The 17,167-nt window shown below is 38.1% G+C and overlaps 1 protein-coding gene across 1 annotated transcript in view; it reads left to right on the top strand.

Moving 5' to 3' along the window:
* The first annotated feature begins 5,925 nt into the window (after positions 1 to 5,925).
* Positions 5,926 to 17,167, top strand: part of Myc (bHLH transcription factor Myc) — a 33,952-nt gene continuing 22,710 nt past the window's right edge. Inside the window, exons 1-2 of the mRNA XM_077407444.1 lie at positions 5,926 to 7,034; positions 12,991 to 14,226. Of these exons, the coding sequence (XP_077263570.1) occupies positions 6,773 to 7,034; positions 12,991 to 14,226 (1,498 nt within the window). The 5' untranslated portion in view covers positions 5,926 to 6,772. The remainder of the gene's footprint in view (positions 7,035 to 12,990; positions 14,227 to 17,167) is intronic.

The raw sequence follows: 17,167 nt of genomic DNA, 5'->3' as shown, positions 1-17,167 counted from the left end.
TTAAAAATGAATTGTTTTATGCTTACGTTTCCCGCGCACAAGTTTTATCAACTTCTTAACATAACATCTAATAATAGAGTTGTTGAAGTGATGTTGTTGGACAATAACGGTACAATTTATCCTATAAAAAAGGGACGTATGCAACTTATGCAAGGTAAATGAAATTTTATTCATGTGTATATAGTAAAAAATTAAATGTTAATTGTAACATTTTTCACATGTCCCAACAAGTTCATTTTAAATTTTAAATTGAAATAACTCATTCATCGTGTGTTACTTGTTAACAAATTATAGTTATTTGTGTAACAAGTTCGGGAAGTTGAGAATTGGACTCGCCATCGGCTCGTGCGCGATCACCCGCACACCTGTCCAATTCTCAACCCGCACATGTTACACAGCCTATTTTATATTACAAAGTGCGTGAAAAGTAGCCCTAGAGTCCCTCTAATAAGAGTCGCGACACGTGAAGTTTCGACAAAATTCTGCGAGAGAGATAGAAATATACGCCATCTTAAGAAATGTAGAAGTTATGAGTCATCTCTTCGCGCGCGCGCTCGACTACGGTGTGCGCTACCTAGGCTGCGTTTCGATATTCACTGCCAGTACTAAAAATTTATAGATAAGTGACGTAAACTATAGATTTTCAGTACTGGCAGTGAATATTGAAACGCAGCCCTAGTAGTACACTACGCATTTCCATTGGAAATCTTTCGGGGAGATCTAAAAGACAGAAGATATGCTTACACAGTGGCACTTCCTTTTCTAATTGTCGTTGGTAGGGAGAAGGAAAGGTGGGGAGAAGGAAAGGTTGGGACATCGACATTATAGTAATTTTCCGGAGATTGCTATAAGGTGTGTAGTTTTTTGTTACCGATTTTCTGGAAACCGATTTTTTAAATTCTTTATTTTTTAAATATTAAAGAAATTAAAGAAATCGGTTTCCAAAAAATAGATAACGAAAAACTGTACACCCTATAGCACTCCCCGGAAAATTCTACCCCTATTTTATATGGTTTTAATACAAATTCGGTCCAATAGTTTTTAAGTTAATAACGTTCAAACTTACATTTCGGGTGATGTATGTTCTTTTGGAATACCAAGGAAATTTTCGAAATGGCGCACATGGGCGAACGCGCTTTCTCGCGAAAGCCTGGTCGCGCGGACTAAATTTATAAACAATTTCCGTTTCCGGCAACAAAGATTCACAAAACCGCTTTCGTTGCACGAGCGGCCCTTGAATGTGACGCAACGCGACGATACCTATTTTTCTCGCGCAATGATATACGAATTGTATAACATTGTATGTCAAGGACTCGCGTGATGGGATATATCGCGAAGCGTCTACTGATTGACGTCATGTTGCGATGCACGTAAAAATGACAATCTGATTTAGCGTTTCGGGACAACGCGTCGCGTTCATATAATACATGATAACAGATGGATTATAGATTATACCCTTGAAAAAAAACCCTCCGCTAACTTAGAATTGTTAATTTGTCTAAAGCAAGTTATTCTCGAGATCATTTTGCTGCTCTTGCAGCTATACACAGATAATTTATTTCAAAAAATTTCCAATCGATTGCGTGGACGAAAGATCTGCATGTGCGAGTGTTTTTCATTCATGATAAGAAGAAACGAAAATTTTTTAATCTCGATGGAAGCTAAAAACTTCCACGCACTTGCGATTGTTGCTTTTACATGTCCTATACTTAATTCTTAATTTTAATGCAACGTTACTCAATCTATCTACACTGCAGATGTAAATTTTGAGTTTGAGATTATTAATTGAAAATGTCTACTATACGAAAAAGATCAGACTTATGCATTATAAGTTAACATATTTTTATTACTTTATTTATTGTTTTATGAAATAATATAAAATGTTTGAAAATTCTACAAAAAACATTTCCAAGATGAAGAAAGATTGACGCTAAAAAGTGATTAATAAGAAAAGTGATTAAATGTGTAAGTGATTAAATAATGGCTTTTCTTATTGATCTAGCAAGGGAACCTTGCAAACGCGAAAATTCTGATTTTAATGACACTTTATCCCCTGCGTAAAGTTTCATCAAAATCAGAATTTTCGGGTTCGCGAGGATCCCTCGTAGATAATCTACAAGTTTAATTTTTTTTACGGAAGATTTTTTCATCTATCTTCTAAAATAGCCCACAACTCAATTTAGGGAAAAAGGCTTTATGACCGTAAAGCATTTTTTAAATTAAACAAAGTTATAACACAACTGTGTTAAATATAATGCTTATTTATTTTCAGAATTAAAAAATATATATTGAATAAGGCATATGTGAATCGGACTTTAGTAATGCTTCACTAAAATAATTTTAAATTTTATATGTGGTCTCAAATTTTCGGCCGACAGTGTGAAACAAATTTTTTTTCTTTTATTTAACGTATCGAGGCACAATAATTTTCAAGCTAGAAATATTAATTTTAATTTGAAATTAATTTCAGATTAATTTAAAGCATTAATTTAAATTTAAGATTAATTTTAAAATACTTATAATTTTAATTCAAGGTCCGATTTTCATATCAACATCCACTATCACTTCTTCATCCTTTACATCTTGACGTAGTCGCCGGCTAACTATAGTGTACGACGCATCTATCGACTATTTAAACACGAGCAGCAAGAAAGAGATAGTAGGGATAACATCGAGAAAATTGTACGTAACGCTGATTATTCAAATCGAATATAAAATATAGAATATTGTACATTTCCTTCGGAAATGCATCGCGCAACGAAAGGAAGTAGTTATTAGGTTCCACTCAAAAGACCGGAAATATAACGCATAGATTCATAATAACCAAGTGATATGCTCGTTCGCGTTATGAGATTCGTAATATGATGAAAAATGATAAACGCAACGCGTCGAGGCTAAAGCGACAAGAGCGTTCTATCAAGCATAATCTTCCATTTTCCCCCTTTATTTAATTTATCGTTCGACACTGCATGTAAGCATTTACCTGACTTTACGTAAAGAATTTTTATTGCCTTTCCGTTTACGAACCATTTTACTGTCGAAATGTTACACGAGAAATAAGAAATTTGTACCAAAAATAGTTATCCTTGAAATTTCTAGAAATTTCTTTTTTCTTTTACTTTAAGCCTTTGAGCGCCTAAGGATTATAAAGGTAGAAAATGTCAACTACCTGAATGTACAATGTATACTCTGTGTACGTGATGGAAAACCATTTTGAAGAACCATAAATCATAGAGGTCTCATGATTTATGACTCAAAAGACTAGCCAAGATAATGAAATAAATTTTGTGTTTCTTTTGTAAATAGATTTTGTACACTGAGAAAAAAAATTTGTTAATCCCAAAAAATATTTAGTCCGATACGTTCAACTAAACATTTCAGTTAGTTAACTGCCCATTAGTTGAATTAATTAATTCTCGATTAAAGAAATAAATTGTTGAAACAACTAATATTTAGTTAACTAACTAAAATGTTTAGTTGAACGTATCGGACTAAATATTTTTTGGAATCAACAATTTTTTTTCTCAGTGTGTGTTTCTTTTGTACAATTGCAATGTACACTTTCAATTTATGATAAATTTTCACTTTTGTACACTTTTTCAATTCGTGATAAATAGAAAAGAAAGTTTAATTTCCTGAAAACTGGCGCTAACTCGATATCGTCGCAACGTGTATGAATCGCGTTACGAGACTCGTATGAAGAATTACTCCTCTATGGGAGAGACGACGAAGCGGATCCACAATTTCGATATTAAATCTTATGAAGTTCCAAAACAAATTGTCTATTGTAACCGCGCGGGCCATCACGGCTAGTCGTGCGATGTAAATCTCTGTGGATCAGCGCCGTTATACCTAGTTGATGACAATCTGCTGTTCAACTTACACGGATTTAAAATTGGCATCGACCTGAACTCGGGAGAGTTAGGGTTCGTATATAAGGAAATGGGACGGTACGTCTCGACTTTTTTGAATATCGCATGAACGCGCGTAATGTGGTAACGATAAACATCTCGAATGAATATTTCTCGGTAGCTTAAATAGGACTCTTTTTTGAGGTCCTTTCTTTACATGTACATTAGAGAAAGTATGTAGGTTAGATTTTTTTTTCTAAGGACCTATTTTTTAAATAAAAGTTTCTGTAAATGTTTATAGAAAAATAGACGTATCGCATACATGACGGACGGAAATCGAGATAAAATACAATGCGTCTCTTATTTTATGGCACATGTATAAAAGAAGTAGAGTCACAAAGTCGTTTTACTACAGCGTTATAGAAATAAATAAAAATGTTATATGTTATATCGACAGTCGATATAACATTTCTAAATGTAAAAAATAATACGATGAATGAGTTATTTTAACACAAAATTTAGAGTGGACTTTTATTAACATTAAATTTTTTACAGTGTATATGTAGATAAATGTATGTATGTTTGTATGTTTGTATGTATGTATGTATGTATGTTTGTCCGCATGCAAATCTACAGTTTTCAAATTAGTACAACCTTTGATGGTATACTATCTCATGATACTGTAACTTAGACCGTAGAAGATTTTGGAAAGGAGTCTGAGAGCCCGGGGATAAGGGGGCCCCCATACAAAATGTCTAAAGAAGGTTCTTTTTTTCAAAACTTTTTTTTTGTAAATATTATTATTCGGGTAAAAAACATCGTCTACGGTCTAATGAATTAACCCGTAAAGAGTTTTGGGAAGGAGTTGAAGCGAGGGGGAAAGATCTGCTCTATACTAAAAAGAAAGAAGAGCTTTCGAGCCTGCGCGAAGTGCGGGCGAAAAAGCTAGTATTTAAATAAATATTAAAACCGATAGAAGAATACAAAAGTTAAGGAATCTTTTGTTACCGATAGAAGAATACAAAAGTTATTAAGGAATAACAAAAGTTATTCCTTTGAATAAAAGGAATCCTTTGTTGGTCATGTCTACAAAGACATATATCGTTTTCTACCTGAACGACGGTTAAGAAATGTAACTCGAAAAATAAGACAAATTTTCAAACCGGGCTACACATTATTTCTAATCTAAGACTTTAAATGTCAATTTAATTATACAAAAAATTCGATTTCTTGAAAGTATCAGGGTGGCCTTAAACTAATGTAGGTATATATAATACTTTTGTTTCAATGCTTTTATTCACATTAAACAAAATCATTTATTGTTATCCTTTATCTGAAGTACGATGTTTGCAAAATATATTCCTCGTTATAATATCCTATTTAGAATACAATACTTTGCATCTTGTATAAAATATTATTTAATAAGCATCTGTTGTATTTAATTAATATTAACATGATTAACATAAAAGGCACTTTCGCCTCTTGCAATTATATATCAGAAGCGAACGCATATTTAGAAAAATACAGGCATTGTAAATTTTATTTCCGACTAAGGTAATTTAGATTTAATAAAACTAACACGTCGCATATCATAGTTATAACATATATCAAAGTACCTACACTAAAGTAGCCCTTATTGCAATTTTAACCTTAAATCTCTTAAAATTATGACATGACAGAATAATTTTATAAACGTATTCTAAAAGCACGAGAAACGGTTACCCTCGTTCTTATGCGCGAAAAAAACCACTTTTTTGTTCCATAGTATTATTTAACAAAGTCTAATAATTAATACAAATATCAAAGAGAGCGCGAGAACCATACAGTTCGATATAGTGACATGTTTTTACCTCGGTTCTTACTATAAGACTAGTCGCCCATTCCAAGTTCGGCAATTTCGTTAACACAGGTCAATCCTTCTTGCAACATTTATTGGTCATTGGAAAAATATTGGTAATTCTTCTGGCCAATAGCGTTGAGGACTCAGGACTTATGTCCGTAGGAGAATGGAGAATCTTTGTCGTTTGATTTGTTCTCGCACTGATGGAGCGGGCGCTAACAAAGTAGATGCCGTCACTGACGCACGAGCGAGCGTAGCTGGGGTGGGAGGAACGGCGCGGCCGGCGGCGGCGCGACGGCTCCCTAAGCTGCAAGATAGACGAATCCGATTTCCGAGCGTTCAGCACCAGCACTCGCGCTCGCGCCCAGTCGCGTCTGACCTGCCGTAAGGTGAGGTACACGCATCCGGTTGCCGGGTAGACAGTGCGCGTGACAGTGCGCAGAGATTAGTAAAGCCGCCCTGGTGCCTAGAGTCTCCGGAGTCGCGCGCCGAGAATGAAATTCATTCCTCGTCTGACACAGTACGACAGTGGCAGTAGAGGCAGCGACAGCGACGTCAGTAGTAACAGTAGTAGTCACGGTATATCGTTTCTTCGGTGCGGCGCCGTCAGTGACAGCAAAACGAGCAGGACGCATAAACGACAGGACCAACGGATACTATAATAAACGTTTTTTTTTTTGGTCGAACACACGTACGTGGCTCCAGACAGACGACTCTCGCGAGTTCACACACACACACACAAACACACACACACACACACACACACACACACACAACGCACGTGCGCGCGCCGGACCACGCAGCTCTAGGCTCTAGCGTTCGCGACAGTGTTCGCCGGTTCGCGTTTCGGATCGTTGCGAAGAGTAACGGGGATAGAGGCGCGGATAGGGCGAGAAAAGGATAGAATACCGACGACAGTTCGTTACGCGCGATCTCGGAGTGCTTCTCTCGATCGGGTCCGAATAATTTTGGGAGTGAAGTGAGCTAACACGGTGTGTTAAGCAACGAAAATTGATGATCAAACCGTCGGTGGAGTGTGCACGGTTGTGTCGGTACACCGATCGAGTTTAAACCCATACAAATGGTACAGATGGAAACGAAAATGCTGATGCCTTCCGTGCCTGCCGCGATGGCGAAGCTCCACCAGCGCAACGACGCATTCGGAAAATTTCGTAATGTAAACTCGGTGAAGAACCAGATAGATATACTCGAATATATCGCGCAGATCAGCCCGAAGATAAAGGAGCGGGAGGACATGCTCAAGGCGGTGCAGCTAATAGATTTTGTGCCGCAGTTCACACAGAGCAGGTTCCAGCGAGTCACGTACCCTTTTGCGAAAAAAGGTTTATATTTCATTTGTCTACTTTACTGGGCGTGCCGTCCCGATTGGGACGGCAATTTTGCTTTGCGAAACTTCCCCTCGATTATAGCTCTCCTCAATCTCTCTCTAAAAAAAAAAAAATCGCGTATTTCGAATGAGAGTCAAAATCTGGGTACATCGACTACGGTCGTTCCTTCACGAAGGTTTGCACTCAATGCGACGTCTCGCGTCTCACTTATATGCCGAATGTCATCGCCCACGCTCGCGGTGACGCCCTGCGTCGCGGCCGGCCGGCCGGCGACTCGACGCGACGCTTTCGCGATTGCAAAATCTGAAAGTTTATTTTTAACTATAGTCGCGACTAGATCGAAGAAACGTCGCAATGATTGTTCGCCAAAGCCGCCAGAAGCCGACGTGTTTCTACGGGGGGGGGTCGTTCTCCTCCCCTCCCCCCCCATGAAACACGATTAGACCGACCGCTTTCCACGTGATCTTACTCCTTGACGTAAGAGCGGGGAAAGGGTGGCGATCGTGCGCTTAAACAATAGATAGTGTATACCAGAGACGAGAATAAACCGTGGACGGATCGGGCTACAACGATCACTTTTTTTCTGACCGAGCAACTTGACGTTCCCCTTTTTTATCTCGATTTGACGATATCGGCGCGTATATGGAGCTTGATGGATATAACTCGGCGAAACTGTAGCGGAGAATTCGCGCGGGCTAAAACCTAAGGATATAAATACGTGTAATAAGATTAACGTGTAACTTCTATAATTAGCGGCTGTGTACTTGGTCCGCGGCCGGGCCGGTTCATCGAACCTTTCCCATATATACCTGCCGCGAGCGCGACTCGAGCATCGAGTTTATCGGGAATCGATGGGAATGAATATGTGATGCGTGCGCTCGCTCGTAGGAATCCGATTCACGCGTGTTGCGCTTTTTAAAAGGCTCTTTACGAAGCGTGACGGGGCTGATGTTGGTGCCCGCCGCGCGTGCACGTCGCTCCGCACGCGAGCGGAAACGCGCGGACGCGGCAGGCTCAACCTGACGCACTTACAACGCGCATTCTATGCTTGATGCGCGAAAGGAATCTTTCTTAGGGCAGGCGAAACGAAACGCGAATTGTTTCTTCAAATTTGTTCTTTTCGTCTAGTCGGAGAATTTCTTCTCATAACTTTCCAAGATAAATGAGAAACATGAATTTTTTCTTTTTTTTTTCGTCTCTATCTATTCGCTGGTACATTTAATTAAAAGATATTCTTGCTCTTTTTTTTTTTTTTTTTTTTTTTAAAAAAACTGCGATCGCGCGCAATTACAGCGTTACCGCTAAAAATTTAGCCATAAACGGTACTTGTTTTCGGTTTTCATTCTGAATGTGTGCGAGATATACCTACGTTTCTCATCGTGCATTTGTCAATTCGTATTTTCGTCGAAAAAAGGATATACCTGTACTCCGAAAAAAACGTGCCATTTTTTACACAAGCAAAAAAGTTTGGGATTAGAAGTGAATCGGTTTCTCTCTCTCAGAGGTATCTTCTTTTCAATTTCGCGACACATGTCAATTACATTCGGGCCCTCGCTTCTTTGTCTAGTCATATGTGTTCTATAGAGAAAAGAATATTTACATATTTCGCTTATATATATTTTTTTCTTCGAAAGTCTATGGATGCTTCGATTTTTCTGACACTTTGCCAAAAAACTTTTCAGCGCATCCATCTCTGTGTGAAGTGTTTTCCGATTTATTTTCTGAGAATTGCTAATTTGTTTTTGCAACTGCTGCAACTACTGTCGCGATTCTTTCATCGACGCATCGCGTCGGTTTCTCGTTTGACACACCGCGGCTGATAAAGCCATTTGACATGATAAAAAAAATGCGCGTACTTGACGCGTGTTCAACTTTGATCGATCATCGACGGAAAACTCGCTGCTCCGATTTAATCGCCGAGCCAGTCGGCTGATCGATTTTTCGCCTGTTCCTTCCAGGCGCAGTTTTTCGTACCGGCTCGCCCTTAATTAGCATCCGATGGAAAAGTTGTCGGCTCGTTACATGCTCGAGCGATAATGTTCGGCGGAAGCCGGGCCGTACCCGCCTGGACCGGTTTCCCGTTTCTCGCGCGACTTGTATAGGCAGCAAAGGGGGTTCGCTCGCGACGCGCCCGTGATCGCGTTGACGCGTCGCGCCGTCATGCATGCGTCCGTATATTTTCGAAAGTCCGAACGAAAGCGGCTTTCCCGTTCCTTATCAGATCTGCTCGAATAATTTCTCTCTTCGCGACGCGCGGTGCGATTTGGCCGCGACGATTTAACGTCAACGGTGAAGCTGCTTTTCCTAAAGGGGAGAGACCGCGACGAAGCGGCAGGCGAAACATCCCTGCCCGCGAATGAACGGGATAGATTCCGGCGAAACGCGGAGAATTGAATTCAATAAACGTAGAATGTTAAAAGATATGTTATAATAATACTTGATTAAAAAGTCTGCATCTCAAAATCGATAAATAACTTAGGTTGCAGATGGTTAATGCAAGCTCTATTGTCCAAAGGAAAGAAAAACAATAGCGAAAAATTAATCCTTTTTACGTTTCTTAAAAAATTCGGAAGATCTTATGAACACCCTGTATGCCGCGTGATATACTGACCTACTTCTATAATGCTATCGTCCTGACCTATGTCTATGGCGCTATGATATCGACTCGTCTCCACGTTACTGACCTATCTCATCTATTTAAAACGCAATCAAATATATTTAATAAGCGTAAACGGAGAGTCAACGAGATAACATGTGCATATATATGTGTCAAAAAAACTTTGTTTATCGACTTTCGGACGCACAATCTACAATGAAGTTATTGTATTTAAAAAAAACCTGATAAAAATATAACAAATCGAAATCAATGCGTCGGTAGAGATTCGATGTGTACGCGCAATGAGTGAATTAACCCTGTTATCGCGGAAATATAAAATTGAGACGGAATATCCTAAATATATCACGTCGCCAAATGATATCTCGGCCGAATGGATTCGATTTTACAATTAGTGAGTTTCTATTACGTAAAAGAAATGTCTTTATCTTTGCCTTTACGTGCCCCATCAGCGAAGATACAATAGTGCAAAGTCCGAAATATTATTCGACAATTACTTATCATCTGTCATCTCTCGTGATATTAATAACTATAATTTATAGCGCTGGACGCGATCGCGGCTCTTACAGCTGATTTCGACTATACCGCTACTGACAGATGCGTGAACCCGAATATCGACAGTCCCGTTTGCGATCATATTATTATGGAATCTGTTTTCGTTCGATCAACAATTTCTGCATCATTCTGACATAATCTTTCTATTACTTTTTTTAACACGATGAAATATGCATTAATGAAATTTTTTATAACTTTTTTATTACTTTTCGTACAAATCATAATTGCCCCATTGACCCATTTCTTTTAAGTCGTTAAAAAAAATTGAAAGTTATAATTTTCTCGCGCGAGTGACAGAGTGACCGATAATTAAGTCGTGCCGTGTGTCAACACATGTCTGTTTGCATGCTCGATCATTTGTTGTTCGCGTGCTCGGAGCTGTGGACGAGAGCAGTTTTTTCTTCGCCGAGTCGCGAAGCAGTCCTTTCTTTGGTTCTCAAGGTTTATAAACTTCGCGTCTCCCAGTTACCTTTTAACCCGTAACTTTTTACCCGTGAAACTGTCAATGTTGTCGAAAACGTAAGAAATTGGGATGTGAAGATCGTTGTAAGGTACACACATGAAATATATTTGCATGAGAGCTATATATAGTTCATTAGTTATATATTTTTTACCGTTATTTTTCATATTGATAGAAAATAAATCAAATTAAATTTTTCCAACGTTTTCTTTTATTAAATTCTGTTGTTTCAACATTTCTCTATATATTTATATCCTTATACATATATATATATTTTATATTTTTGTTTGTCCATTTGTTTTATTTTAACGTTATTTTGTAGTTTTCTGCTTTTTTTTTCCTTCAAGGTTAAACAAATTGATTTACTACACACTCACTCTTCGAACATCGTCTCATCGTGCTGTCGTTTATCGTCTCGTGTCTCTCGCGTGTTAAAAGGCGATTATAGAATACAAACGAGTTAACTAATTATCATCATTTTAATACGAAGAGATTATTTTGCCTCGCTTGAAAAATAATTGAGACGAAAATGTAAAACAGGGACTACATAGATAATAATTAGTGAATATTTGGCTGAAAATTTGGTAAACTCGTAAATAGGAGTTGGAAGAAAGGGAAGCCATATTATACTGGCACGAAAATATCGGTGAAACTGATCTTTCTGTAATCGTGATTCATACGGATCACCCACAGGCGTCATCCGTACACAGTTTCCCATCTGCTTTAGGCGAAACTGCGATCTTGAATCCCAGCGGATCTCATTGGACCCAGTCGAGCGATGAATCATCGCACGTTAGGTATATAACGCTGGCGCTTCCGTGTATTTTCAGTCGCCGCAAATGCTTTTATATATATTATCAGTTCTTATAGATCATCATCGAACCCCCAAAGGGCTGCCATTGGGTTGACCCCGATTGAATCTCCCGATTTGAATTACCGATTATATTTAATTCTATACCATAAAGGAATCAATTGTTTTGAGAAGGACGTGATCTGTAATGTTGTGCAATCGTTTGTACCTTTGCTTTCAATTTACGTATTTTAAATTTTGAGCATAATGAGATGACACACGATAACAGATTAATCCCGCGTTTTTTTCTTTATGCTTCCTCGATTTTAATTGATTTATTTAAAAAGTATTCGGTAAGCGCTATATATGTATCGCATATAAAGTTACGCATATATAGATACACGTTTTATCGAGAAGTCACGACATACATTTCTCTGTTACGAAATGTTGCAGCTGATCGAATTAGATCAGAAAGTAATGTTGGATGTTGGCCGACTACGTGTATTAGAAAGTAACATTAAGGATCGCATACCTTAATGTTGGTAAACCAGCGACAAAATGCATCCTGAAAGGGTATAAATAACACACGTTAGATATAATAGTTCCCTATACAGATAAGAGGCTATCCTGATGATAGCTAGATGTTGATGATTTGTTAACGGTCAGAACAGTTTCGCGAATAATAATTTGTCACTTTGTGGCGTTACGTTATCCATTTTGGCTCCTTTTCGTATTATTTATCGGCAAATAAGGTCACAATTTACTATAATGAACATGTACGTGTAATGTAAAGGTCATCTATTTTCATATAGTGTTATGCACATGTTTTCAACTTCATTCCTATTTTCGAAATTACTAATTACATGCTGTTTTATTGATATACACGATAATGCGCCGGCATTATGGTACGTGATGCAATTTCGCGCGTTACTCTATTGCAATGAAGCAACATGTTGCAATCAACAGTGGAAAATACTAAAAAGTAAAGATTCCACGATCATTAAATAACCGAATTAGAAAAAAATAGGAAAATATGAAATTCTAAAATTTATTTTTGACATTGTGGTATCTCATATATTTATATTTTTTCAATTATAACATCTAATAATAATTTTTTCATTTTTTACTTTAACATATTGCTTACAGAATTTAAACAAAACTTTGATTATTTGACACAAATATTTAATTATTTGATACAAATATTTCATTTAAATCATAAACCTTATGGATTAAACATTTTTTATTTAAAATACCATTTAATTAATTTATTAATTTAATTTTTGCAAGGTTTAACACAATGTGTCGCGAGAGTCTTATATTTTTGTCATAATGCGGTTAATTATTTATTCGTGAAAGTGATATAAAAAAAAGGATGAATCTTTGAATTTTTTAATGCATTAGACATTAATTTTATTAATATAACGTAAATAATATAATAATTAACAATGTAATTTTTTATTAATTATAAATTTTTTTATTATATACAAATATGCTTTAAAAAAAAATCATAAATAAATTTCTAATGTTTTAGATCCTTGGAACAATGGTACAACGATCGCAAATGAGGAAAAGAAGGCGAAAATCCAACTCCCGTCACTATTCCATCAGTGGCCGGTGCAAGAGCCGCAGGTGGTGCAAGAGCCGAAGTCGAAGTCAAAGCCAGAGCCGGAGCCGGAGCCGGAACCGAAACCTGAGCTAAAATTGAATTCGGAATCGGAAGCAGAACTGAAGTCGAAATCGGAGATTGAGACGGAGATGAACCCGGAGCCTCGTGTAAAGTACTATTCAGAGCAGGAGCTAGAAGATTTAGGTGTGCAGGAATGGCAGCAATCGCTGCGACTGGCATCGAACCCAGAATGGGAAGAAGAACTAAGAAAATTACTAAGACAATGGGCGACTTATCCAGATCATGAAACTATGACAACCCGTGATTGGCTTAACCGGTTATTCGGGGTAGAAACTGAGGAAGATTTGATTACCCAGCTCAAAATGAATGACCCGGTGACAAAAAGTGAGGTAAACAAATTCAAGAGACTCACGAAAGATAACCCTGTGAATCAATATTTTATAACGTGTGAAAATTCTAATCGCATGCTGTCCGAAACCGTCAAATATGAGAATGTCAGTCCTAGGAATCAAAACAAGAATGTCCAGCAATGTCAACCTAAAACGCAGATAGCCTGCAGGAGCCTTCTAAGATGTCAACAAAATGTCAATAATACGAATTCAGGCGCAATGAATATTCCCCATCAACTTCCGTCAACTTCCGCCAACTTAAGTCAATCTTCGTCAACTTCCGGTCAACTTTCGTCAACTTCTGGTCAATTTTCTTCCACCAGAATCCTTCGATCTTCTGGTCAACCTGTGTTAACTTCCCATCTAAATTGTCATGAAAACGTTGTCACAACGTATAACCAACAAGTAAACCGTCAGGAAGAAAATCAAGATGACGTAGAAATGATACAAGAGTTAAACTTACACAAACAGGCAACTCAGATCGATGATACAAACGAGGAGCCGACCTTCCGGCATCAGATGAACGTATCCGAGTACATCAATATAGGATTGACAGGAAGCTCACCTTCATTGAACAATGAAGAGCAGTCTTCTACTAGCCAGAGCCAGCGGGCCATAGCCATCGGCAGACGGCGTCGGAGGAAAACCGAGGAGAATCAACGACAAAACGATATCAAGAACACCCTCATCGATCATTGCTATCACCTGAATGAGCCCGAAGGCGCGGAACGGTTGGAAATGAAGGAGTCTGGTAAGTGAAATGTATTTTTGATGTCTCGAACTTTCTTATGAAATCTTTTCGCGATTTAACGATGAACGATTATTGGTTTTTTTTATATAATTTGAATTTAAGATAACCGCTGATTGTATAACATCTCAATAGCCGCGCTAATTTTGATTAGAATTAACCGTTGATAATACACGCTCAATATTAATAATAAATAAATAATAAATGCAAATTTTTACCTAGTCCAACATTACAGAAGCGTAATATTTCATATACATTATTTGAAGACAAAAACTTATGTTTTGGTGATAATAGAGATAACAAGATACACGAATCGTTCCTCGGTAGATCACAAATTCTACCTGCACAGTGTGTGCAAGTAGACAAATTACTTGTTTTAATAGGTTTATTTTACGAGCAAATTTTGCACTATTTTATTTCCTTCTGCATTTCACACTAAAGCTATTTTTGGGGAAACGCATGAAAAAAGTCGCGAAAAGATGCTGTGTGATATAATGTGAATATGTCAAAACGAAATAGAGTATTTGTCGAAATATTTTGAGTCCGGTATGATATCTCAGACGCGGGAGATCGCGTAATCGGCGGCATGGTGCCCGGAGTGGCATTAGGGCACCGAATTCGGCTATACCCGCATGAGTATGCTAATCGCGGGGACTCGGTTACTCGTCATCGCGCTCGTTCTCGCTCGTTCGTTCGCGCGAACGACGACTGAGAAACTCGTTTTCGTGCGCGAGCGCGGAGCTCGGCAGACTATAACGTCCTTAGGCAGTAATTTATTGCGAGAGAGATCCCGTGAGAATTTCGTGCCGCCGCGGAATTGATTCGTCAGTACGTCGGAAGGAAAGGAAAGGCGGCAGAAAAAAAAAGGAAACAGAAGAAGAGAGATAAGAAGGAAAGGGACGAGTATTCGATAAAGCGAGAGACACACGTGCGTCTCGAAGTAACGGGTCAGGCGATACGCGAGCGCATCGGATTTCGCGCTGATCAACCCCTCGAATATCTCTCATTAAAACTGCAACAACGCCTGTCATCGTCGCAGCGACGACGTGATGTTGTTTCATCGTTGCGCAATCGCGATCGTCGAACGACTCGCCGTGATTACGCGTACAATATATTACGTATAATTTTTCTTTTATTCGATTCCCCGGATATTATGTAAATCTCCGTGGAATATTGTTTCGTATAAATGCAGCTTATTTATTCGGACGCGCGAATGAAAAAAATCCCCCGAAGCTTATTCTCGTCCTTCCACGATCTTAAAATCTGTTTAACTTGTAAATGCTATGCTAAACTACCGTATCTTCTATGGATTTCCATGCTGGAAGCGTTTGATGGTATTTCTAGGACTCGAAGGATATTTGCAGTGTATATCCTCTCGAGGTGTATTTCAGCGAAACGGTTATCGTCTCGTTAAACAACCATTAAATGCACGATGTGCATTGCGTTTTCGCGCACGATGCCCGCGATCCTTCACACGGAGGTAGATCCTTTTCTTATCCCGCGTGTACAGTCCATCTCCGATGTATAGGACATAAAATATCGAGCGCACTCGTACGTCTTTTACAATCGCGGACAATGGGTAAGTCCGATTCGCGTTGCATCGCCGTTCCTGAGTCAATATTGACGAAGAATGTTGTGCGAGCGCGCTCGCAGCATCGTAAGTGTTAAGCAGGGTCCACATTATCGAGCAGAACCGCGAGCCGAACTTCGCCGCGAACCGATCATGCGTCCACATTATCGAGCCGAACCGCGAGCCGAACTTCGTCGCGAGCCAATCATGCGTCCACATTGTCGAGCCAACGGGCTCGCGCGAGGCTCGCGAACCTCGAATCGAACATCAGTGCGAACCATCGCGTACTCACCCCACGAATTTACAAGGATTTTGATGATACGCGGTTTGGCTCGCAGTGTCCCACCAAAAGTCGGTATTTCGACGAAACATCAAAAGATGCTATTTATGATCAGATTACACGCTTTGTCGGGTGGTAGACTGGTAGTTAAGCTTCGAGCTAGACAAATAATGACAAAAAACAAAAAATGAACGATGAAAGAAAACGTGAGTAATTGCCCAGTCGCTGTATTTGATTCTATCCACGTATGTGCAGTCTACACGTCTACTGATAGACAAAATGGAATGGTCTGATAAAAAATGTTTAAAATTAATTAGTGATTATGAGCAGAAAAGATTATTATATACGGGACGCTAAAAATCCCGAACATTATAACAATTAAAAAAATGCATATTTATATTTACAATCGTATTTTTAACGTTGCAATATATATTATAAATTTATTGCGTATTTATCATAGATTTAGAGTATGTGTTTATGCAATATTAAATATAGTTGTAACCACTCTAAATATATAGTTTTATGGTTTGAAAAGGAATTAAGCTTTGAATACAAGAAAATAATAAAAGCACGCATATGTATACACATATTTAGTCGTCTTTTCCTGTTTTCATACTTTTTTTATAAGAAGAAATAAGTAAAGAACTCGAATGTGATAGTGACATGTGATAGTGACAAAAAGATGACGACATTATATTGGCATCTCTGCAAAAAGAAAAAGCAAAAATAAAAAAAGTATGGAAACAGGAAAAGAGGTGAGTGAATATATGTATATGTGCTTTTATTATTTTTCTGTATTCAAAACTTAATTCCTTTTCAAACCATAAAACAAAATTTAGAATTAATATTGCATAAACATACTCTAAACCTGTGATAAATACGCAATAAATTTATAATATATATATTGCAATGTTAAAAAATACGATTGTAAATATAAATATGCATTTTGCATACATGTATTAAGAATTTATATAAATTTTATTATAAATTTCAATACGAGATTTAACTCCAAAAAATTTTAACTCATGTTCGCGGTTCGCGATGGAGTTCGATTTGAGGTTCGTCTGCAAGTTCTGCTCGAGATTCGGTTCGGG

This window comes from Temnothorax americanus, unplaced genomic scaffold, assembly GCF_048541705.1.
Source record: "Temnothorax americanus isolate GAGA-0224 unplaced genomic scaffold, ASM4854170v1 Scaffold22, whole genome shotgun sequence".
In the NCBI taxonomy this organism is placed as follows: Eukaryota; Metazoa; Arthropoda; class Insecta; order Hymenoptera; family Formicidae; genus Temnothorax; species Temnothorax americanus.
This window is presented reverse-complemented; position numbering and strand designations above follow the sequence as displayed.